We start from the raw sequence: 23,698 nt of genomic DNA on the forward strand, positions 1-23,698 counted from the left end.
TTCACAGCCTGCTGGCAGCTCATTCAAAGTGAGGACCCTGTCCCTTGCCCTCTGAGCCAGCTCCCTGACTTCCAGCTTCATCCCAACACCATATTTTTCTGCCCTTTCATTTTCATCTACTGCTGTCAGACCTTGGATACCTGAGTCAAGGCAGGGGCACAGACTTAAGATTGCCCAGGGCCCCAAAGGGTGTCTGTGGGGCTTCCTAGAGGAAGTGGCCTTTGGTTGGGAGCGAGGTCTGCGTTTTCTTTCCTGGCCGCTGTGGTCCAACAAACCCTATGAGCCTGAAGACCTTCATTAGGCCCAGCCCAGGGCCTTGGGCTGTCTTGCTTGCAGAGTCTGCCTGCCACACGCTGTGGCCCACGTGGTATGTTTCTGCCCTTGTGGGCAGTGTTTGGGCCTAATGCATCCCCAGAGCTCAAGTGCCTTGCACAAAGTCAGAGCAAGCCCTTGCCAGTTGCCTTGGTCCTGCCTCTAGGCTGGACCTGAGCTGCAAGCGGAGAGCAGCACTGGGGCCAGATACACGCCCTTCTGCCTCAGGAACTATTGATTTCCACAGAGGAGGTATGCCCAGCTGGGTGTGGCTGAGGTCTCTGGTTACTGCTGCCTGTCAGCCCAGACTTGGCTCCCACCACCTGGGCCTTATGCCAAGGCCAGGCCAAGGACAGCAGAGGACAGTGGAGTCTGGCAGGGCCCAGAGTAGGCTCTTGGGTAAAATGGCCTTGATACAAGTGAAGAGGTGTCTAGGTTGCCATGTCTGGGTCTAGCCCTCTCTGGAGGGCGGGCATGTGATTGAGAACTTGCTGGGGATCAGACTGGGGCTAGGGAACCGCTCTAGAACTGGGGGTGGGGGTGGGAAACAATTGCAGCCTGTGGTTTGCCCGGCAGAGGGAGGGGGACAGATTTAGCCGTAACCCCCAGGCAACACTGCACCATGTCCCTTGCCTTCATGACCTGAGCATTCCCAGGGAGCCAGCCATCTTTCTGTTCTTAAATTTATGGCCTAATGAGTGAGGACAGAGTCGACAGTCAGGGGCCACTGACAGGAGTCCCTGATGACATCCCCTCCCCATGCCCATGTAGAGCCCTGCCCTTCCACCCTGCTGCAGCAGCACATGGCAGACCTGTTGCGAGAGGGCCCTGACGTGGCACCTAGCTTCCTCAATAGCGTCCTCAACCAGCTCAACTGGGCCTTCTCTGAGTTCATCGGCATGATTCAGGAGGTGGGTCATGGGGCGGGGGGGAGCTTATGGGCCATGGTGTTGCAGAAACAAGTGTGGCCAGGCCACTCACTGCTCTCCACCCACCCACCCGTCGATGACTCAGATCCAGCAGGCTGCTGAACGCCTGGAGCGGAACTTCGTGGACAGCCGGCAGCTCAAGGTCTGTGCTACCTGCTTTGACCTCTCGGTCAGCCTGCTGCGTGTCCTGGAGATGACCATCACACTAGTGCCTGAGATATTTCTCGACTGGGCCCGGCCTACCTCGGAGATGCTGCTGCGGCGTCTTGCACAGGTGTGTCCGTCTGGGGCAGGAGGGTTGGGACCCTGGGGACACCTCAGTAGTGAGCCCACCCATCCACCAATGGGCCTCTGTCCTCACAGCTGCTGAACCAGGTGCTGAACCGAGTGACAGCCGAGAGGAACCTGTTTGACCGTGTGGTCACCCTGCGGCTACCTGGTAAGGACCTAGATGTCCTGCACCCAACACACCACAGGCCTTGGCTCCTCTGCCGGAAGCAGTGCTGTTGAGTCTTTCTTCAGTATGAGGACAGTTGGGCTTAGCACCCCCAGCCCCGTTCAGCCTTCTGTGGGGAGAACAGCGGGAAGCCTGGATGATGTCAGCCAGGCAGGGATGGAGCCCCTGCAGCAGGAATGGATGGGTAGCTCACCCCCTTGCTTCCCTTCCCCTTAGGCCTGGAGAGTGTGGACCACTACCCTATTCTAGTGGCCGTGACAGGCATCCTGGTGCGGCTCCTAGTGCATGGCCCAGCTTCAGGGTGAGTGCTAAGCTCCTGTGGGAGCTGGGCTTGTCTGATGGGGAGGGAGCTGGGCAGGGCCTCTCCGAAGCCGATTCGTCATTTCTCATATGGACCCCAGCATCATGCTGCAGACGGAAGGAAGATAGTGAACTGCCAAACTAGGTGGCTGCAGCAGCAGCAGCTCAAGGTGGGAGAATCCTGGACCACAGCAGAGCAGGGTGCCCTGGCCCATGGGGAAAGCCCCTGGCTGTGGCCATAGCTCAGGCAAGGGCAGGGGAACCAAGACTTTGGCAGGGATGGGGTGCATCCTGTGATGTCCAGGACAGCACTGCTGGGGTTAAGAGCTGAGAACACACACTGCTCCCTGCGTCTGCAGAGGCTCCAGGAATGAGCACATACTGCCTTTATTAGAAACTCGAAGATAACTGGATCCAGGACATTTGTGGGGATCCCCCCCATCTCATCCCCTACTTGGGAGAGGTTCCCCAGTCCCCACTTCCCTGCCTCCCTGCAGTGGGAGTGGTGAGGTGCTTATGAAGCCAGGGCACTGCTTCCGCCATTAGGCCAAGACCAGTGCCAGCCCTTAAGAGGACTCTACCCTCAGGGGACAGGGAGTTCAGGCTCAGCCCTCCCATCTTAACCATGCTCAGCTGGCTTTTTACTGCTGAAAAGCTGGGGGCACAGACCATGGTGCCCCTTAGCGCTGACTCACAGGCTTGTGGGAGAGATTCTGCTTAGAGTGGCCTGCAGTGCCTCTGGGGGTCTTTTGAGAAGGGAGATTTCATGCCTCCCCACCAGACTGTGCTTGGACTTGTGAAGCTTCAAGTAGGTTGAACGTTGCTGCCTGGAGAGTCGTGCATTTCACCAGAGGGCAGGCTGGTAATTCCTTGTTCCATTCCTGGGATGGGGACTGTCTTCCTCTGAGGTTCTCCTCCTCTTCCCCTGTGGGCCACTCCCTTCCAGTCCCCTTGGGAAGAGAAAGTTGGTCATGCTCCAGTTCTTCACCACCGCTCCTCAGCTGCCTCAGCCCCAGCGAGTGAACCTGGGGCTCTTAATGCAAGGCTCTTCCAGATGGGCCTCGGTTCCGGTCCTCACAGGACACTTGGGCAGGAGATCCCAAGGAAAGTGGGTATAAGCAGGCCCTATTAGGTCCTGTGCTAGGGAGGGACCTCAACCCCTCTACCAGTAAGTGGGGTTACTGTGGTTTATGTCAAGGCCCATAAGAGAGACTGGAGGACCAAGCCTAGTCCCTCCCACCAGCGTCTGGCAGTTCTCTGGGCAGCAGCAGGGAGCAGGGCAAGCAGTGGGTAAGCAGTGGCCTGGGGGGCCGAGGGTGGGGAGGGGTGGCCCTAGGCAACCTAGGTCATCACCAGGCCCTCAGAGCCTGTGGAGCTAGTGGACTCAGAGCCCACCTTGAGCCGAAGCCCCATGGGATTGTAGAGATCAAAGTCTTCAGCTATTGCCAGTTGCACACGACCATTGAGTCCCCTTCTGCCAGGCTCCAGAAAGACCACATGCTTGTGGACACTGGCCTTGTGACTGGGTGCATCAGGTGGCGTGGTGCTGAGCACTGAGGACTGCGCACTCAGGTCCTGGAGTGGGCTGGGTGTTCGGGGCCAGCGTCGGCAGCGGCAGGTGCGATGGTAGCAGCGGCGACAGCCGGGACAGGGTGGTGCGAACAGGTAGAGCAGCACAAGCCCTAGGCCCACGGCACAGCCCAGCAGTGTAGTAAAGCCTGTGTTGAAAGCCTCAGGCTCAGGGTGCGGGAAGTGTACACTCACGTTGTACTCGTGCGTCTGGTTGTGGTGCAGATGGGGCCCAGTGGCCAGGCACACAAAGACACCCTCATGCCACAGCTGCACGTTGCTGATGGCCAGGCTGCCATCAGCCAGCACTGCAATGCTGCCATTGCGAGATCCTGGTGCCACCAACAGCTCATGCTGTGGTGAGACCCAGGCAATGCGCCCAGCTGGGGCGCTGGTGTTGCAGTGCAGCTTCAGGGACTGCCCCACCTGCACGTGCAGCTGCTCTTCAGGCCGCTCTATGCCCCCAGCCAGGGCAGCTGAGCAGTTCTCAAAAACACGGCTGTGCTCGAAGAATCGCACTCGAGAAGCAGGTACCTTGAAGGCCAAGCACATGTATTCACGCGTGAAGTCGCTCACAGCGCTGAGCCCCCGCTGGCGCCAGCGCTGCAGCAGGTGGTAGAGGCGGCAGTCGCAGGGTAGCGGGTTGTTGTGCAAATAAAGGCCGTTTTTGAGGAAGGCTGGCAGTGCGGCCAGGTCAGGTACAGGGATGTGTCCCAGGCGGTTGGAGGAGAGATCCAGAGTACGTAAGTGGGTCACCTCCAGACCGTGTAGGTGGTGGAAAGAGAAGGACGTGAGTTCATTGCAGCCCAGGTAGAGACGACTGAGTGTGTCCAGCCCTCGGAAGGCATGCTCGTCCAAGTGCACTAGGCGGTTATTGAACAGAAATAGCATCTCTAGTGCCCCCAGCCCATCGAGGTCGTTGCGGCCAAGCGCCCGCAGGGCGTTAGATGATAAATCGAGCAGCCGCAGGCTGCTGGCATTGGTGAAAACTCCGCGACCTAGCACTTCTAGCTCGTTGTGATTTAAACGCAGGGCGCGGAGCCGGGCAAGGGGGGCCAACCAACCGGGGTGCAGGCGCTGGAGCGCATTGTGGCTCAGGTCGAGGTCTGCGGCTGCGGCTGGTAATGCAACCGGCACGTCCTGGAGCCCCAGGCCAGCGCAGCTCAGCAGGTCGGCAGCACAGACACATTTGTAGGGGCAGTTATGGGGTGCAGGGGGCAGGAAGCCCTCGGAGTCCAGGGTGCCTAACCCAATGCGCAGCATGCACAGCAGTGTGCCCTGCAGTAGCAGCCGGGCCATGTCGGCCACTGCTAGAGATGGGACAGGGCGGTTCCGAGCAGGGAGCAGCTCCGAGACTCACCCACTTAGGCTCTGGCGGGGCGCTGAACAAGGGATAGACAGAGGCGGGATGCAGGCTCCACCTCACAAGGCCAGCGGCTCCAGCTTGCAGGTTCCAGGTTTTGAGTTGTGAGCTAGGGCCACACTTGGCTCATCACTCCCTTCCTGGGCTTCCCCGGCTTTCTGCCTTCCTGAGCGCTCAGCTTCTAAATACTCTTCCCCTGAAGGCGCTTGCTCTGGGGGCGGAGCCTCAGGCTCGCATTGGCTCCCGTTGGAGGGGCGGGGCAGCGCCAACCCCGGGCGGTTTATGGGCCCTAGCGCGACCGCCAGACAGGGGGCGCCATTCTGGCCCCAGTGGTCCAGCCTGCGCTTGACTGGTGACTTTCCACAGCGCCCATCTTCCGGAAGAGTAGAAGGGGAAGCCTGGGAAGAACACCTTTGAGCCACAATGTCCTTTATTTGTTTTCTTTAAACGGTTAAACTGTGTGACCCTTTCCTGCGATGTAGGACTTATGGGGAGGGATTGGAGAGAAGCAGAGTGATGAGGTGGAATGAAGGGGGCAATAGTGCCAAGTGGGCAGGATTGTCACACACTTCCCACCCCTCCAATAAAAAGCGATTTCAGACAGACCCAACTTTCTGACAACCTCTACACCCTCTCCCACCTAGGATAGAGAGAGCCACATCAGTGCTCCTGGCTGATCCCTGCTTCCAGCTCCGCTCTATATGCTATCTCCTGGGGCAGTCAGAGCCCCCTACTCCTGGCACTGCCCTATCTGCCCCTGACCGGAAGCACTTTTCCCTACAGAGCTGTGAGTTGGTTGGGGGTGGGTCAGGGAAGAGGGGGATTTGGGGCTGGGTCAGGTCACTGGTCTTAAGAGCAAATTCCCAAGCTGGAATTACTCAAAAGGCCCTGGGTCTTAGGGCCATATTTTACTGACGCCTCCTGCCACCCTCTAGACACAGATTACATCAGTGTTGAGGAGCTGGCCCAGGTGGAACAGATGCTGGCACACCTGACCACTGCATCTGCCCAGGCAGCAGCTGCCTCTCTGGTGAGTGGGGCCACAGCACCCAGGTTCACATCCCTCAAATACGTATCAGCACAGCTGTGTGCAGTGTACTGCCAGTTGTCTAGGCATCCAACCTCAGCCCACCCTGCACCCTGCTCCCTGCAGCCCACCAGTGAGGAAGACCTCTGCCCCATCTGCTATGCTCACCCCATTTCTGCTGTGTTCCAGCCCTGTGGCCACAAGTCCTGCAAGTAAGCGGGCCCCATGGGAACAGGGGGCTGGGCAGGGGAGTAGCAGGGATACACAGACCACCCTCATGCCCTCCCCTGCTATATAGAGCCTGCATTAACCAGCACCTGATGAACAACAAGGATTGCTTCTTTTGCAAAGCCACCATTGTGTCTGTAGAGGACTGGGACAAGGCAGCCAATGCAAGTGCCACTTCCTCTGCTGCCTAGACCCACCTCACCCACAGAACAGGAACCTTCACCCTTGAAGTCAAACTCAGGCTGGGTCCTATTTATGAGCTCCCCTTGCCCTGTCTCCCAAAGCTCGTACCCACCCACCCACCCCGCCCCGGCCCCCGCCCTCAACCTTCTTGTCTGTGTGTAACCTTGTTGGCAGGAGCCCAGCCTTGCCCTAATTGTGCCTGAGCTTGACTTTCAGTCAGGGCCACAATGAGCATTAAATTATTATTCCATACAGTTCTTGCTTGGCCCTTCTTGAGGGAGTGGGCTTTGTGGGGGATACCTAGTGAGAATCCTGCCAGGTGATGTCCATGGGAGAAGGCAGGTGTCCAATAGCTTCACCCTTGTCCAATCCTCCCCTGCCAAATGGCAGTGAGTCCAGGGCTTTCTGATGTGTTGAGCTAGTGTTCCCTCTGGTGGTGGGGAGAGGGGGTGCTCAGCCAGCCCCACAGCATCCCTTCACATGATGATTCGAGGCTCCGGAACCGACTCACCAATAGATTTGTGGGGCAGCACACTGGCCCCGTTAAGGTAGAGCTCATCATTAACTATGACGTCCTCGCCCAGCACTGTCACATTCTCCATGCGCACCTTGGGGGGAGGGGCCAGGCCTTGTCAGCAAGATGGGCATTCCCACCCCTTCCCATCTGGCCCAGCCCAGAGTCTTACCCATTGGCCCACTCGGCAGCGCCAGCCTACAATGCAGGACTCAAGCCAGGAGTGGGAGCGGATGTGGGCATCTCGCAGCACTGTGCACCGCCGGATACACACGCCATCCTCCACCACTACACCAGGACCCAGGCTCACATTGGGGCCAATGCTGCAGTTCTTGCCAATGCGGGCACTTGGGTCCTGAGGATAGTGGGGAAAATACAATTGAGCCATTTATCCCCTGAGATTGAGGAGGCTGATAATGGGCTGGGGAAGGGTCTCACCACTAGCACGTTGCCCACAATGCCAGGACCTGAGCACAGTTGCTCAGGTTGCTTCTGTCGCAATGATTGCAGGAAGAGGCACATGCCTGTGAGGAAATCCTTGGGCTGCCCAATGTCCATCCAGAAGCCTATAGGGAGAGAATGCATCAGGGAGCTCAGCCCAGCCACAGACCACCCCAACCCTGTGGCCTCTCTGCCTCACCCTGCAACTCCATGGCATAGAGCTGCCCCTCCTTGGCCATGACCGGGAAGATCTCCTTCTCAATGGACGTGGGCTGCAGCTGTGGGAGTGGGCAGCTCATGAGCAGGGTCATGGCAGTGGTGGCCTGCCCTACCCCGGCCCACCCAGCAGCAGGCTTCTACACACCTGGATGCGCTGCAGCACTGCAGGGCTCAGGATGTACATGCCTGCATTGATCTTGTTGGACACAAACACCTGTGGCTTCTCCACGAACCGGTGAATACGGCCTGTATCAGCCTCACACACCACCACACCATACTTAGAGGGCTCCTCCACTTTGGTCACCTGAGTGCAGGGGGACCTCAGACCTAGTCCAGGGCTCCTGAGTCTTGAGGTACATGGTGTCTTATATCTGGGATTGTGCCCCCAGATGCATAAAGGCACATACTGCATGGTTCTGCACCCAAAACATTGGGGCAATTCAAAGCTGGGAGGTGAGAGAGGCTGGGGTGGGGTGGGTTATCGGAGAAGAAAGACCTGTTTCCTTACCAGAATGGAGCCCTCTTGGCCATGGTGGCGGTGGAACTGCACCATGGCTTGGAAGGGAAAATCGCAGATCACATCACTGTTCAGAACAAAAAAAGGCTCCGCAGTCTCAGAGAGCAGGTCACGGGCCAGTGCCAGGGGTCCAGCTGGGGAAGAGCAAGAGGTCACCATCATCTTCCAGGTCTGAGCCTCTGGACCCAGGCTCAGCAAGCCCCATGCAGACAGAGTCTTGCCCCTCTCCTGGCCCTAAACCCTCCCCAAGGAACCTTCTTGTCTCTACTGACCTGTTCCCAAAGGCTCCTCTTCATGGGACATGGAGATTCGGATTCCTAGCTGGAAGGAAGAAGGCCCCGTTAGGTTTCTCCTACTAGGGTGGGAAGCTGAGCGGGGACCAAGGGAAAAAGCCAAGAATCCGTGCCTCACCCTTTGCTCCTGTGCTTTCATTTCCTTCTCCAACATCTGAGACATATAGCTCACGGCCAGAATCACGTGATCCACGCCTGCCTGTGGGAATGAACAGTGCCGGCCTTCAGGCGGGCTCAGCCGAAGGCACAGGGATCCCTGCCCTCCTGTCGCTGGCCGTCCCTCACCCTGCCAAATCCCACCAAGACCCCGTCCCTGGGCCTTACCGAGGCCAGCGCCTCCACTTGATGCAGCAAAATGGGCTTATTGCAGAAATCCACCAGCGGCTTCGGTATGCTTAGCGTCAGCGGCCGCAGGCGCGTCCCGTAGCCACCCACCAGGATCAGTGCCTTCATTGCGCCTGCTGGAGGCCAGAGTGAGTCCCGGGCTCCGAGGTGTCCGCGGCCCGCCCAGCCGACCCCTATGACACCCTCCCGCTCCCTTCACGCTCCAGACTGACCAACTCTTGTTCTGCCTTGTCCGCCCAGTCCGCGTCGACGCTAAGTCCAAGTCAGCGGCAAGCTAGTACGCGACGCCGAAGCGAGAGCAGCGAGCTGCCAACTCTGGCTGGCGTCCGCCAGTGTATGACGGGAGCCCGGGCGGGCCAATCAGCTGCGGCATACGTGGCACGGCCATCGGCGTCGGGTCGCCGCGACGCGGTATTCCGGCAGACTCAGCCAATGAGAGCGGAGCGCGCCTGGCTGCCATGGCGACCGGGACCGGATCCGCGGGTCGGCTTGCCATTGGCGGATCCAAAGGCGGAGCTCGCGCCGCAGGCGAGGCTTCCGTCCTCTCGGGCCCAGGTCAGCCGCACCCCAGCCGCTTCCGGCCCCGCCCTGCCGGAGGAACTGGGGCGGGGCCGAGGGCGCGAGGAGGCCGGGCTGGGCTAGGCCAGTCCACCCCGAGTTTCTGGGTTTGTTTTTTTTTCAAAGACACGGACACGCCTCAGTTTCTAGCGGCTTTATTTTGACATACACGACCTCAGACACAAGCGGGGCGGGCAGCGCTAGGTGTACGGAAAGGGGCAGGTTCGGCCCAAGGCTCGAGCACCCCCTCTCCCGCGCTCAAGGTCCCAAGAAAAAGCAACCGCGCCCGGACACGGCCGGAGCCAAGTGTAGTATCCGGGTGCAGGGCTCGGGCAGCGTGGACAGGCTTAGGCAGCTTCCAGCAAAGTGGAGCAGAGAGTGGTCCTCGAGGCCAGGCCTTACAGTTCCCGGAGAAGCAAAGGAACCAGGACCTTCCCAGGATTCTCCCAAATTTTTTCCACTAAAACATTAAATCTGCACAAAGACCAAATTGAACAGCTCTAAAGTTCAAAGCATTCTGCATCTAGGAGTGTGCACATGGCCAGCCGTGAGCAAGTGAGCAGCAGCTACATAACTAGCTCAGGCCTTTGGCCCCTTAGGAGAAACCCCACGCCCACTGCACAGGACCGGACATGAGAGGGGTGGGGTCCCCAGCATGTTGCTACACTGGTCCCCTTTCTTTTAAGCACCGCCCATCCCACCCCGCTAGGGGGCTGGTGTCGACTTGGCCCAGGGAAGCACTACACAGAGGGGTCGCTTGAGCGCCCCAACCAGTGATCCCGTCTTGCACTTTGGTCCCAAGTTGGGGCTGGGGAAACAGGGCCTGGCAGGGACAGGGCTCTCTGGCATGGAGCAGGGCAAAATAGTGGCAAACAGCATGTGCAGATGCGCATGCCCACCACTCAACAGATAACAAGGCTGGGTCTCCCAAGTGTTTAAAAGTGCTGAAAGAAGGAGGGACCCTGCCCTGCGGGAGAAGCAGCAGATCCCAGCCCTGCTCTTCTCAATGCCAGGAAAACGCTGACTATAAGTGGGTACAGCCTCTCGTGATGAAGAGCAGAATGGGGGCAGCATCTGCTCCCAAAATATAGGAACTCAGGAGGTACAGCACATCCCCAGGCTGGAGAGGTTCCAACAAGGGGGTCCCAGCTGGCCCCCAAACCTTTGTCTTGGCCTCTGCCCTGCCAAGAAATGACTATCCACACTAATGAAGAGCTACTGCCCCTATGGCTGAAGCCACAAAATAGTACAAGAGAAAAGACGGTCATTACTAATCAGAAACAGGCAAGCTGCCCCCTCCTAGCCCCAAGAAATGGGAACCTGCCCACCAATGGCACCAGAATCAGAAGGCCGAGAGAGATGGGATCCCATCTAGGAGCCCATTTAAGATGAGTGAGGCTGCATATCTATGGACCATGAAATTAGTCCATTACTTACCAAAGCTTCTTACAGACACAGGCTGGCAGGCTTACCTCTAATGCCCAAATAGGGACATGCCACAAGTGACAATGACAGTGGCCCTAGGCTTGGAGGTTAGGGCACTAACCTTGGCAATGGCTAAGTGCAAGCAGTGCCACCTCCTGACCGCATGTTTTAGAGGTAGCAAGCCTCTGTGCCATTCAGGGCTGGCAGCAAAAATTACTAAAACCGTGGGAAAGGAAGGGGTCACCCCTTGGGCCTTCACTGTGCCACTGTCACTGTTGAGTGCTGAGGGGACCACACTCAATGCTCACAGAGAGGGTACTGGGCCAGCAGGGAAATACCTCCTCCAATTCATTCTGCTACCAGTTTTTTATAAAAAGGTAGCACCTGCTGAGGAAGGGCACAGGGGCAAAAGCTCACCTCAGAAATGGTAATGAGAATATCTTGCTGAGGGGAAGTGTGAAGGAAATCAATATTTACTAATGAACAAGGCTATACCCCCAGGGAAAGATCCCAAGAGACAGGGGCTGACAGATGGACAAATGGACAGACTGATGGACCCCAGTACTGATAAGACAAAATTCTCATTAGCAGAATCTGGACACTTGCATCCAGTGCCCACACCATGTCCCTATAAGCAAACAAGCTTAAAGTTCTCCCTCACAAGCCTGGAGCTCCTCACAATGGGCTGCTGCCTTGAGCTTGGCCTGGGAGAGGTGAGACCCTGAGGAGACCCAGCAGCCTTTGAACCCTGGGAGGAGCAGCCCATCCAAGGCAGCACAGCTGCCCGAGCTAGAGGAAGAAGACTCCTATCCATAGCACAAGAACTGCAAATACTGTCTGGGCCAGAGCCACCAGAGACAGAGGCCTGCTGGAACACTGACTCTCCTCAGTAAATAGAGCAGGGCCCCCTCCAGCGGGAAAGAGGGGATGGCCTCCTTAGGCAAGGGATCTCTTGGTGAGAAAGGCTGACTGGGCTGTGCAGGCATGAGGAGGAGCAGGTTCAAGTGCCATACACTGCCCGGGGAGCCCAAGACCTGCCCTCGGCCATAGCTGGCTTCAGCACAACTTCATAAATCTAGCCTCATACCACGGTCAGAACCAAAAAGGATGTGTCCAGCTGTGTGCTGTTGGCCCTGTGGTGCCCTGGGGGCATCTGCTAAAGAGCCAGGTGATGCAACACAAGATACAAAGTTCCCCAAAAGATGGGCACCCAACCTTCTAATTCTGAGGAACAAGGGATGAGTGAGCATAGAGGGGCCCTGCGCCAATTCAGGGCTTCACCCCACAACCAGCAGGACCCTGCAGTCACAGACCCCAAAAACCTAGGCAAGAGAAACCAGTGTCCAAGGACAACCTGGCCCTGCTGCCAGGCCCACCAGGGGCACCTCCTCCTTCCTCAGTCAGCATGGACACAGCAGTCAGAGCCACAGAGCTAAGAAGCCTGGCTGAGAGGATGTGTTCTGCTCTCCTTCACTTTATATATATGGAATTTCCAGGCTACAGCTAAAAACATTTCTTTTAGTTTACACCAAAGAGAAATATAACCCTTTAAAAGCAAGTCTGTGTGTCCTCATGGCAAGTTCAGAGCAATGGTCCCTGCCTGCGGGTGGAGTGGAAGGGGTTTTGGGGAGCCCAGAGCTGGGCCTACTGGTTCTCGTCCCGCATCTGTTCCATGATGCTGATGAGGTTCTCCAGGCCAAACACATAGCCTCGGTCAGGCCCATCGTGCACAGTGGGGTCATCCCGGAAGCCCTTGAATGTGCTGTGTGCAAAGTCGATCATGCGGACATCCACCTTGGGTGGAGAGGAGGGGCCTGCCTCCGGGCTGGTGCTGCTGGGACTGGTGCTAGAGCCACAGGGTGATGCCACCTCAGGGAGCCCTGTGTCCAGGTGTTTGAGACGCATCTCGGACCGGCGGTCCAGGTAGGACTCAGACCGGCACTCCTTGCCATCGTAGATGACAAGCAGGGAACTGGAGTAGAACCGGTAGGAGGCCTGCCGCTCCAGCACAGCTTTCAGGCCCCGAAGTTTGCTCAGGATGGGCTCAAAAAGGTCACGCCGCAGGTCCAGGCCATTGTGCAGGTACTGATAGAGGGCACTGCGGAAGCCTTCAATGGAGAGCCCTCGGCCATAGTACTTGTTCCTGCAGAGGTAATGCCCTGTGTCCAGCTGGTACACCTGAAACCCCAGGAGACAGGCGGGTGAGTACCTGGAAGGTCTGATGACCTCATAATGTCCTGGGAAAATACTGTCTGGAAAGTACTGACCAAGCCGAGCTTTCCAGTTGAATCTTAAACAACTGGAGTGGGGAGACCAAGTTCACCCTAAGTTTTCCTATGGTAAAAGCAGGAGAATGCAGAGACCAAGCCTACAGGTTTTCTATCATCACATTTGGAACCCTCCTCCAAGCTGCCCTGGGGGACCAGCTGGACTCAAAACTAGGAACATCTTGCTGACAGACAAGAGTCTAACTTGCCCCAGTATCAAGTTAACAGGCTCTCACAGTGGTTCTGCACTGGAGCCCAGCTCAAGGTCCCCAAATAAGAACAAGAGGGCTCAGGGAACATAGCTATAAAAATGCACTCAGCACCCTATGGGTGGGGGACTCACCCTCTCTAAGGAAATTCTAGACCATTGTGGGCTAGGAGGACACCTGGCATGGAGAGAGGGCAGGTACACATGCAACCCAAAACACACAAGCAGCAGCACCTAGGCTTTCACCAAGGTAACTCACCTGCATGCCACAGACCCTGACACCCAGCGTCGCTGACGTACTCTGCTCACACTTCCGCATCTGCCTGGCCGCCTTCTCAGCTGATGCATCATCACCGTGCTGCCGGGTGCCCATCTTCAGGTCCAGCACACAGGGGCACTTGAAGTGGTGCACCACATTCTCAAGCAGGAGGAACTCTGGGCCGCAGTCAAGGGGAATAATAACCATACTCACCATCAGCCCCAGCCAGGAAAGCACAATCAGGTTTGCCTATAAAAAGGGCCATTCTCTTCTAATGTAATCTCTCTCTACTCACCCTCACAAACTCTCAAATACGAATTTCATGCCACTAGCTTATTATTTCTTTAAAAAAATTATTACTATTTTTTTAGGGCTGCACCCACAGCATATGGAGGTTCCCAAGCTAGGGGTCCTAGCCTATACAGAGCCACAGCAATGCAGGATCCAAGCTGTGTCTGCGACCTACACTACAGCTCACGGCAACACCAGATCCTTAGCCCACTGAGTGAGGCCAGGGATCGAACCTGCATCCTCAAGGATACTAGTCAGATTTATTTCCACTGAGCCATGACAGGAACTCCCAATTTATCAATGACAACTCCTATTCCTCTCCTGCCTCCAATCCTCTGGTAAACACTATTCTACCTTCTGTCTCTACCAGTTTGCCTATTCTAGGTACTTCATATAAGTGGAATCATATAATATTTGCCTTTTATGTCTGGCTGTTTTTACTTAGTAAATTGTTTTCAAGGTTCATCCATATGGTAGCATGTGACAATATTTCATTCTTTTTTGTTTTGCTTTTTAGGGCCACATGTGTAGCATATGGAGGTTCCCAGGCCAGGGGTGGAATCAGAGCTGCAGCTGCCGGCATATACCACAGTCATATCAACGCACGATACTTAACCCAATGAGCAAGGCCAGGGCTCGAGCCCTTGTCCTCATCAATACTAGTCGGATTCGTTTCTGCTGTGCCACAATAGGAACGCCTATGAATATTTGTTAATGTCATCATTTTTATTCTTTAGATCTGTCTTGCAGGCATACCATAAATAAACCAAAGAAGATTTGGCAGTTTCACATATATCCCTGGCACCATCAGTAAACCAAGGCCCTGTTTAATCCAGTGCCTCACTGGGCCTAAGAATAAGGATGAATTCTTTGTAGCACTACTACAAAATGAGAAAACAGATATAACACTCCCAAACAGGAATCTCTAGAAAAGGCTGGATTTAAAATTTCTACCTTGACATTTTCTGACTAAACTTCAAACCAGTGGACTATATATTTGAACTTATCTCTTAGTACTTCTAGGATGTTCTACTCAAAAAGGCTCTGTGGTCCTGGCCTCCTGGCATTTATATCAATGTCCTCATCTAAATCTCTTGTCTACAATAATCTTAGATAAAGGTACAGGCTTGTCATATGTCTGCCAAAAGTCATCAGGGCTCACAGCCTAGACCTCAATTCCATATTTGGGACCATGAAGCAAACACAAGGTTTTGGAGAAAAAGATCCTCAGCATCACTCTGATGATGAACATTTTGACATCCCCTAATTATTTAAAGAGTAACTTATGATAAAAAAAAAACCATTAAATGTAGCTTTTAATTTGTTTCCCTGTCCCCTATAATCTACCAACAAGTGATAATAGATCTTCAAGAAGGCTACATAAATATCTCACAATGCCTCAGAGCATGGGCTCTTGAATTCTGCTTTACCCAATTCACTGGTTCTGGGCACAACTCTTAACCCCCCTGCGCTTCCATTTACTCATCTATAAATGGGAATCATAATAGTTCCTCACTCAAAAGACTTAGGAAAACTGAATAAGTACATATGCAGTGCTCAGTTCCTCAGAATCATTTATTGTCTACTGCTTCAAAACACTAAATGATTTTAAGAATTCTCATTTCATAATACTTTTTTGCTTTTACTATCTTTAAAACATTTTAGGTTGTACAGGTATGCTGCTTATCTTTAAGGAAAAAACCAATCCAAATCAAACATATTATTTTCTAATTATTATCTTTTGGGAGGGGAGAAATACACATGCGTATCCATGCCTAGTGATTTAAATTTAAATTTTAATTAATTACAAATTCAGTAACTTAGTCTCAGCAGCCACATTTTGGTTACACAATGTGGCTAGTGGCTACCATACTTTTTAGCACAAATACAGAAAACTTCCATTGTCACAGAGAGTTCTACTGGACAATTGTTCCAGAATGCCAAGTTTAAGCTTCAGTCTTACCAGCCCCAAAAGGCAGAATAAACATGTTGATGAAAGTAAGAACAAAGAGGAAGAAGAGCCTGTGGAAAAGGGATATGAAAACAAAGGATAGGCTTTTGAACAGAGAGAGCACTGGCCAGGGTCCTGGAAAGAGGACTAACATAGGACCCGTGGTCCCAGTAGCAGGTGCTGCTGGAGAAGCAGTAACAAGGATACTGTAGAGCTTTCGGTCCTTGGACTCAGAGCGCATGCGGCTCAGCTGCTGCTTGTGACAGCGCAGGCTCCAAGGGTTGTGGCTGATCTTCTCAGAACTCAAACCACTGTTGCCATCCAGCATCTGGAAAGGGACATCCGAGTGGCTGTGTAGCTCCACCTTTGGACTCTTTGCCTCCTGGGGGCTAAGAAGGAAGAACATACATATTGTTAAGGGGCTCAGACAAGTCAGCCTCTAGGGTCTCACTACACAGGGTGTGCAGACCTGAATCAAGTCTAATGTGTAACCCATACCTTCCTGATGGGTGATATGGGGGCATGGGGTCATTAAAGTGAATAAATGGTATAAAGCCGTGTTAAATAAGTAGTAAGGAGCTAGGGTCTGCAGCTTATGTTGCTAAACGGATCTGTTCTGAGGCTGGATATAAACTATGTGCTGCCACATGTAAGAAAAGTCTCAATTCTGGAGTTCCCACTGTGATGCAAAGTGATCAGTGGTGTCTCTGCAGTGCCAGGACGCAGGTTCACCCCTGGCCCACACAGTTGGTTAAAGGACCAGGCGTTGCTGCAGCTTTGGCGTAGGTCACAACTGTAGCTCAGATCTGATACCTGGCCCAGGAGCTCCATTTGCCGCAGAGTGGTCAAAAAAGAAAAAAGAAAGAAAAGTTCCGATTTCTTTTTTTTGAAAAGTTCCAATTTAAACTTCTAAGTCACAGAGCATCCTACTGACTAAAACTTACTTTTGATTGAGATTAAATATGTATAAAGTAATTTAATCATAAATTTTTGATATGTTTCAGGAAGCTCACATTATTTTTTATTTACATTAATTTTTATTATTATTTTTTTACAATTCAGCAGGGTTTTTTTTTTTTTTTAGTATATTCACAAGGTTATAAAACATCACCACTGTCTAATTTTTAGGACATTTTCATAACCCCCAAAACAAACCCTGCCACCATTAGCAGTCACTTCCTATCTTCCCCTCCCCCTCAGTCCCTGGCATCCACTGACCTTCGTTCTCTCTCTCATACAAAAAAGATGGACTTGCCTATTATAAACATTTTGTATAAATGGAACTATACAATTTGGATTTTCTGTAACTGGCTTCTTTCATTGAACAATGTTTTCAAGGTTCATCCATGTTGCAGCATGTGTCAGTACTCCATTCTTTTTAATTACTGAGTAATATTCCAATGCACAGACATACCACATTTCATTTCTCCATTCATACACTGATGGTCACTTGGGTTCTTTCCACTTTTGAGCTGTTAGGAGTAATGCTGCTGTAAACATTTGTGTACAAGTATTGTGTGTGAATATATTCCTTCAATTCTCTTGGGTATATACCTAGGAATGGAGTTGGTGGGTTTAACTTTTTGAAGAACTACCTAATTGTTTTCCAGAATGGCTGCACTATTTTACATTCCCATCAGCAATGTAGGAGGGTTCCAATTTCTCCACATCCTCATCAAAATTTTTACTATCTTTCCGATTATGGCCACCCTAGTGGGGGGCAGGGGTCACGATTTTTACATGATATTGCAAGAAACATAATTCTGTATAGACTATTTTCCTAATCCTCAATAAAAATAAAAAAATTTTGGTCTTTTTGTCTTTTCTAGGGCCGTACCCACAGCATATGGAGGTTCCCAGGTATAATCGGAGCTGTAGCCACCGACCTACGCCAGAGCCACAGCAACTTGGGATCCGAGCGGCGTCTGCGACCTACACCACAGCTCACAACAATGCCAGATTCTTAACCCACTGAGCACAGCCAGGGATCACACCTGCAACCTCACGGTTCCCAGTCAGATTCGTTAACCACTGAGCCATGACAGGAACTCCAAAAATCGATATTTAATGCAATAAACTAAACTTCAGGTGCAGCGAAAGGGTTAATAGTTAATATCAGAGTCTCAGAGAGATCAGACATACAAAACTTTATTTTTTTTAGTTTATCTTATTTTACTTTGCCTTTTTCGGGCCACACCCATGGCATATGAAGTTCCCAGGCTAGGGGTCAAATCAGAGCTACAGCTACCAGCCTAAACCACAGCAACGCAGGATCCGAGCCTTGTGTGTGACTTACACAACAGCTCATGGCAATGCTGGATCCTTAATCCACTGAGTGAGGCCAGGGATGGAAACTTTGTCCTCATGGATACTAATTGGGTTCGTTGCTGCTGAGCCACACATGAGAACTCCTGACACAAAACTTTTAAAGAACACTTATCTGGATGGCCGCTCATTGCCTTTGAGATCTAACATCCCCCAAGTGAGAAAGCAGTTGGAATCTCATCATGGACCAATGCGTTTTTACTTTCTGTCTTAGGATTGTGAGACAACAAAACTGGAAAAAAGCAAGCATGTTCCTGCTTCCGAAGGGCTGAGAGAACTTCATTCTCTCTTGACCAGCTAAAGCCAGACTTAGAAGCAGGCATCACTGGAGTGATGTGACACACAGGTGGCAGGGTACACCTATGTGGTTGGCCCAAGAACCATCTTCCCCTAACCTTGAGCCCTACTCCCCCATGGTAGCAGGACTCTAGAGATATTCTGAGTATTTGTGCTGACAGAACCAGATGCACCTCTAGCCCTGCTCACCACCCCCCTTACCTCTCTGAGGTTTCGAGAGACAGGCTAGCTTTCTCCTCCTTGTGGTCACTGCCACTTCCTGACCGGTGCAGGCTCCTGCGGGAGTGCTTGCGTCGAGGTTGCTCCCGCTCTGGTGTGTCATCCTGCTCCACAGTCTCACTTTCCACATAAGGGTAGGCCACCAAGTTGATATAACCATCACTGTCCCCCTCAAAACACACAGACACCACGCCTGTTGGGAGAAAAGTGCAGCCAGTCAACAAACTGAGTCCATGCAGCACAGACCGCTGGCACTTTTGCTGTCCCTCAGCACACTGACATCAATCAACTGTAAGAACAATGGCTAGCAGACACCTTTCCATAACACAGCTAACCACTCACCCCGCAACTCTAAGTCCACTATTTACCTTTGGCTTTAGATAAATCTCTATTTTCGATTCTCTTAACTAACCCTCTCACTTTCAACTACTGCCTTCTGTACCATTCATAAGAATTATATTCCCAAGGTGACATCCACACTCAATATAACTTAGCCCTCTACTTACTCAACTGCTCCCATGTCCTCCTCTAGATCTGGTTTCTTTCTGCCTGACAGTGTCACCTAAAGACTTCTCCAAGACAGTCCCCAAAAATATGTCTTCTGATTATACTGAGCATCAGGCTGTTCTTAGCTTAGTGACAGAACTTCTGCCTCACCAAACCACGGGCATTCCCAAGTTGAAACACTTTTTTCTTTTCTTTTTAGGGCCACACCCTCGGCATATGGCGGTTCCCAGGCTAGAGGTCCAATCGGAGCCACAGCTGCCAGCCGCAGCCACAGCCACACCAGATCTTTGACCTATACCACAGCTCATGGCAACACCGGATCCTTAACCCACTGAGAGAGGTCAGGGATCAAACCTGCAACCTCATGGTTCCTAGTCAGATTCATTTATGCTATGCCAAGACGGGAACTCCTGAAACACTTTTCTATTTTCCATGATGTACTCATGGAAAACAGTTTGTCATGCCCTTTTTAACAAACAGGTTGTTCATGGTTTCTTCTGGATCATTACTAAAGAAGTTGAAACACAGTACCTAGAAATCTAAATCAAGGAGGAGAGTTTTTTGTTTTGTTTTGAAAAGAGGTGCAGGCTGCCCTTCATCTGACTTTCATAGCCAACCTTCTGTCAGCTTCACTTCTCCTTATACTTTTGGTGTGCAAAATTAGCATTATAATCTGAGAATCAGTCAGGAGTATTTACGAATGTGCCACTGTGCCACACCAAGAATATCCTTCTCTTTGGTCCATTTCTTTCTCCAGAAGGGCAGTGCCCCAGTCCCTTGTCTATTTTAGGGAAAAAAAAAAAAAAAATCCTTAGAATATCAAGATGAAATGGATTCTTTTTTATTACATTCCCATTACATTGCTTAAATGTACATCTCACTTTAGTGGGCTTCACATCACTACCCCAGCTTTTTTTTTTTTTTTTTTTTTTTTGGTCTTTTTGCCATTTCAGGGGCCACTCCCGCGGCATATGGAGGTTCCCAGGCTAGGGGTCTAATTGGAGCTCGAGCCACCGGCCTACGCCAGAGCCACAGCAACGCGGGATCCGAGCCGCGTCTTCGACCTACACCACAGCTCACGGCAACGCCAGATCCTTAACCCACTGAGCAAGGCCAGGGATCGAACCCACAACCTCCTGGTTCCTAGTCGGATTCGTTAACACTGAGCCACAACGGGAACTCCCCCAGCTTTCTTAAATAGATGACTGCTTCTCTCCTATAGATTTTTGTCTTTGTAACTTCCTGTCTTTACTAGAGCTTACATTTGGTTCAAGCTTGCATGCCCTCTGCTCTACAACAGTCTCTGTTTCTTGGGCTCCTCTCTGTGCTCTGATCTAGAGTGTCCTCCAGGCCTGCCATTCAGCTCCAGTGCTGGGCCCCTCATTGCTGCAGATGACTACACTGAGAGTCTACAATCCTCTCCTTTCCCCCTTTTTCCTGGTTTACTCCTTATTTGAGTGGAACACATCTTCATGTAACTTCCTAAGAAAAGGTGTTTGGGAGGTCAATTTTCTGAGTCCTTTGCAGGACTTTATTCTACTCCAACACTTGAATGATAGTTTGGCTGAAGACAGAATTCTACATTGTCTGCAAATAAAGATAGTTTTACTTCTTCCTTTTCAATCTCGATGGCTATTATTTCATTTTCTTACCTAACTGCAATGGCCAGAACCTCCAAGTTAAATGTCAACTAAAGGAGTTCCTTCCTCATGGTCTATCAGGTTAAGGACCCAGCATTGTCACTGCTGTGGTGCTGGTTTGATCCCTGGCCTAGGGACTTTTGCATGCCACAAGCATGGCCAAAAAAAAAAAGTTCAAGTACTAATGGAGAGCATGGACATCCCTGTATCATTCCTGATATTAGCAATGAAAAGAACTATTTCATTACTGAGAATTATGCTAGCTGTAGGTTTTTCATAGATGCCTTGTATAAGGTTTGAGTAACTTTTTTTTCCTTTTCTTTTCCTTTTTTAAAGGGCTGCACCTCCAACACATGGAAGTTCCCGGGCTAGGGTTCAAATTGGAATTGCTGCTTGTGGCAATGCCGGATCCTTAACCCAATGAGCGAAGTCAGGGATCGAACTCACATCTTTATGGATACTAGTTGGGCTCTTAACCTGCTGAGCTAGAGCACTCCAAGCAACTTTCTTTCCATCCCTAGTTTGCTGAAAGTTTTGTTACTGTTGTTGAATACTGTCAAACACTTTTTCTGCAACTACTTAATCACATGATTTTTCTTTTTTAGTTTATTAATGTGGCAAATTATATAAACTTTTTTGGCAAGAGAAAAAAATTCACATTTACTTTTCAATAGATTTAAATCCTTGATAAGTACAGCATCACACGGATTGTGTCCAATGGCCTTAGCAGGTAGGCTGCTTTGGAATTTGGCACGAACCATGCCAGTTTCCTTGAGCATGAATTATTTTTCCCCAGATTACTGTTTTTGTTCAGTTTTCCACTAGGAGTTAATCTGTTGTTCTTTGCTTTATACACATAAGCACATCTCTTGCCTTCTAGGCAAGAGAATTCAGTTTCATCTCAAGTATAAATACCATCAACTTTAAGAACTGTGTGTTCCTTCTGGTTCTAGAGATCCCACTTACAAACAGCAAAAATGGTCTTGGACCACAGCCTCCCAGACATACCTGTTGTTTTAGAAGTCTTGTCCCCAGCAGGCCTCCACAGGCTTCAAGATGGCTGAAAGAGCTACTTTAACTTTTGAATACATTACTGCATTACTTAGGTAAACTCTACTTGGTCATGAATAGTATCCTTTTAATACGTTCTTAGATTCAATTTGCTAAAATTCTGTTCACATTTTTTACATCTAGGTTGACGCAGAACATTTATGTTCTTGGAATGTCCATATAGAAATGAATTGAGATGTATCCCCACTTCAATTTTTTTTAAGAGTTTGTATAGAACTGGCAGTATTCCTTTCTTATATGTTTGGTAGAACTGACCAGTGGGGCTGTGTGGGCCTAGAGTTTTATTTGCTTGAATGCTTTAAAATCCAATTTCAATTTATTTGATAGCTATTCATTTCTTCCTGAGTGTTTTTTTCGTGTGTGTGTGTGTCTCTTTGTCTTTTTAGGGCCGCACCAGTGCCATATGGAGGCTCCCAGGCTAGGGGTCTAATCTGAGCTGTAGCCGCCACTGGCCCATGCCACAGCCACTATGCCAGATCTGAGCTGCATCTGAGACCTACACCACAGCTCACGGCAACACCGGATTCTTAACCCACTGAGCAAGGCCAGGGATCAAACCCGCTACCTCATGGTTCCTAGTTAGATTTGTTTCTGCTGCGCCACGATAGGAACTCCTCTTCCTGAGTTTTCATAGTTTGCGTCTTGCAAGAGATCGTCTATTTCATCCAAGTTGTAGAATTTACTGGCATAAAGTTGTTCATAATACTCTTAGAAACTATAGTGATGACACATTTGTCACTCTGACATTGGTAATATGTCTTCTCTTTTTCCTGGTCAGTCTGAACCTATGACACAGCCACAGCAACACAGGATCTGAGCCACACCTGTGACCCACACCACAGCTCACAGCCCTAATCCACTAAGCAAACCAGGGATCACAGCCACATCCTCATGGTTACTAGTCGAGTGCGTTACTGCCGAGCCAAAACATGAACTCTTGTTTTTTTCAAATATACTTTTTATTTACTTTTTAAAACTGTGGCAAAAATATACATAACATAAATTTGTCATTTTAACCATTTTTAAATGTACAGTCCAGTGGTATTAAGTACATTCACAATGTTGCATAACTACTTTCGTTATCTGCCAGATCTTTTAAATCACCTGAAAAAACAACTGTGTACCCATTAAATTATAACTCCCCACTGCCCTCTCACCTGAACCCCTGGTACTCTCTAGTCTGTTTCTACAGATTTGCCTGTTGTAGATATTTCATGTAAGTGGGATCATGTGATTTTTGTCCTTTTGTTTCTGGCTTATTTCACATAGTTCATCCATGTTGTAGCATGTATCAGAACTTTTTTTTTTGTCCTTTTGTCTTTTTAGGGCTGCACCCACGGCATATGGAGGTTCCCAGGCTAGGGGTCTAATCGGAGCTATAGCTGCCGGCCACAGCCACAGCCACGCCAGATCCGAGCTGTGTCTTCAACCTACACCACAGCTCACGGCAACGCCAGATCCTTAACCCACTGAGTGAGGCCAAGGATCAAACCCGCAACCTCATGGTTCCTAGTTGGATTCGTTTCCACTGCACCACGACAGGAACTCCAGAACTTTTAATGGTTGACTATTATTCCGTTGTAAATATATACCATGTTTTGTTTATCTATTCATCTGTTGATAGACACGTGGGTTGTTTCCACTTTTGGGCTATTATGAATAATGCTTCTGAGAGCATTACTTCACAAGTATTTGATTGAGTCCCTGTTTTCAATTATTTTAGGTATATATCTAGGAGTGGAATTGTTGGATCATCTGGTAATTCTGTCTCTAACTTTTTGAGGAACTATCAAACTGTTTTCCATAGTGGCTGTACATTTGACATTCTTACCAGCAGTGTTCTATTTTTCCACATCCTCGCCACATTTGTTTTTTTCTTTCCTTATAATAGTCATCCATTGGGTGTGAAGAGTCTCTACTGTGCTTTTGAATTGCATTTCCCTAATGATTAATGATGTTGAGTATCCTTTCATGTGCTTACTG

General features: G+C 50.9%; 5 protein-coding genes across 61 annotated transcripts in view; 2 read left to right on the plus strand and 3 right to left on the minus strand.

Moving 5' to 3' along the window:
• Window positions 1–6,622, plus strand: part of RNF123 (ring finger protein 123) — a 33,104-nt gene extending 26,482 nt beyond the window's left edge. For 41 of the 50 annotated variants that reach the window (XR_014823033.1, XR_014823032.1, XR_014823036.1 and 38 more), the window contains 8 exons: window positions 1,084–1,223; window positions 1,327–1,515; window positions 1,605–1,680; window positions 1,915–1,999; window positions 5,575–5,717; window positions 5,866–5,960; window positions 6,084–6,169; window positions 6,256–6,622. Coding sequence is in view for 31 of the 50 variants with exons in the window: in XM_084988194.1 (XP_084844320.1) it covers window positions 1,084–1,223; window positions 1,327–1,515; window positions 1,605–1,680; window positions 1,915–1,999; window positions 5,575–5,717; window positions 5,866–5,960; window positions 6,084–6,169; window positions 6,256–6,376 (935 nt within the window). In the remaining 19 variants the exon portion in view is untranslated. Of the gene's footprint in view, window positions 1–1,083; window positions 1,224–1,326; window positions 1,516–1,604; window positions 1,681–1,914; window positions 2,000–5,574; window positions 5,718–5,865; window positions 6,170–6,255 lie in introns of all 50 variants that reach the window. The other 9 variants (XM_013981695.3, XM_084988182.1, XM_021068767.2 and 6 more) reach the window with 1 other exon arrangement.
• Window positions 2,347–6,479, minus strand: AMIGO3 (adhesion molecule with Ig like domain 3). 2 transcript variants are annotated; one of them, XM_084988310.1, is made up of 2 exons: window positions 3,394–6,479; window positions 2,347–2,948 (listed from the first exon to the last, which is right to left on the minus strand). In XM_084988310.1, exons 1-2 carry the CDS (start codon window positions 4,864–4,866, stop codon window positions 2,763–2,765), a joined length of 1,659 nt encoding a protein of 552 aa, XP_084844436.1. In that variant the 5' UTR covers window positions 4,867–6,479; the 3' UTR covers window positions 2,347–2,762. The 2 variants fall into 2 exon arrangements, with proteins under 2 accessions (XP_084844436.1, XP_084844437.1); XM_084988311.1 differs by lacking the exon at window positions 2,347–2,948 and having other exon boundaries at window positions 3,191–5,090.
• On the minus strand, window positions 5,343–9,035 carry GMPPB (GDP-mannose pyrophosphorylase B). Of its 2 annotated transcripts, none has more exons than XM_084986775.1 (10): window positions 8,910–9,035; window positions 8,677–8,810; window positions 8,471–8,551; window positions 8,332–8,380; window positions 8,051–8,193; window positions 7,688–7,846; window positions 7,523–7,601; window positions 7,321–7,448; window positions 7,055–7,237; window positions 5,343–6,976 (listed from the first exon to the last, which is right to left on the minus strand). In XM_084986775.1, the coding sequence occupies exons 2-10, from the start codon at window positions 8,803–8,805 to the stop codon at window positions 6,845–6,847; spliced, it is 1,083 nt and encodes a 360-aa protein (XP_084842901.1). In that variant the 5' UTR covers window positions 8,806–8,810; window positions 8,910–9,035; the 3' UTR covers window positions 5,343–6,844. The 2 variants fall into 2 exon arrangements, with proteins under 2 accessions (XP_084842901.1, NP_001231470.1); NM_001244541.1 differs by having other exon boundaries at window positions 6,592–6,976; window positions 8,677–8,813.
• Window positions 8,729–9,397, plus strand: LOC146397319 (uncharacterized). Its single transcript, XM_084988406.1, has 2 exons — window positions 8,729–8,825; window positions 8,938–9,397. The coding sequence occupies exon 2, from the start codon at window positions 9,034–9,036 to the stop codon at window positions 9,337–9,339; it is 306 nt and encodes a 101-aa protein (XP_084844532.1). The 5' UTR covers window positions 8,729–8,825; window positions 8,938–9,033; the 3' UTR covers window positions 9,340–9,397.
• Window positions 9,395–23,698, minus strand: part of IP6K1 (inositol hexakisphosphate kinase 1) — a 66,478-nt gene continuing 52,174 nt past the window's right edge. For all 6 annotated transcript variants that reach the window (XM_013981704.3, XM_003132218.5, XM_084988342.1 and 3 more), the window contains 4 exons: window positions 18,480–18,690; window positions 15,864–16,045; window positions 13,415–13,590; window positions 9,395–12,858 (listed from right to left, as the gene is read on the minus strand). In XM_013981704.3, coding sequence (XP_013837158.1) covers window positions 12,325–12,858; window positions 13,415–13,590; window positions 15,864–15,984 — 831 coding nt within the window. In that variant the 5' untranslated portion in view covers window positions 15,985–16,045; window positions 18,480–18,690 and the 3' untranslated portion in view covers window positions 9,395–12,324. The remainder of the gene's footprint in view (window positions 12,859–13,414; window positions 13,591–15,863; window positions 16,046–18,479; window positions 18,691–23,698) is intronic.

This window comes from Sus scrofa, chromosome 13, assembly GCF_054392235.1.
Source record: "Sus scrofa isolate SSC_HxYL_T2T_F1_AM1 chromosome 13, Sscrofa_HxYL_maternal_Yorkshire_Landrace_v2.0, whole genome shotgun sequence".
NCBI lineage: Eukaryota > Metazoa > Chordata > Mammalia > Artiodactyla > Suidae > Sus > Sus scrofa.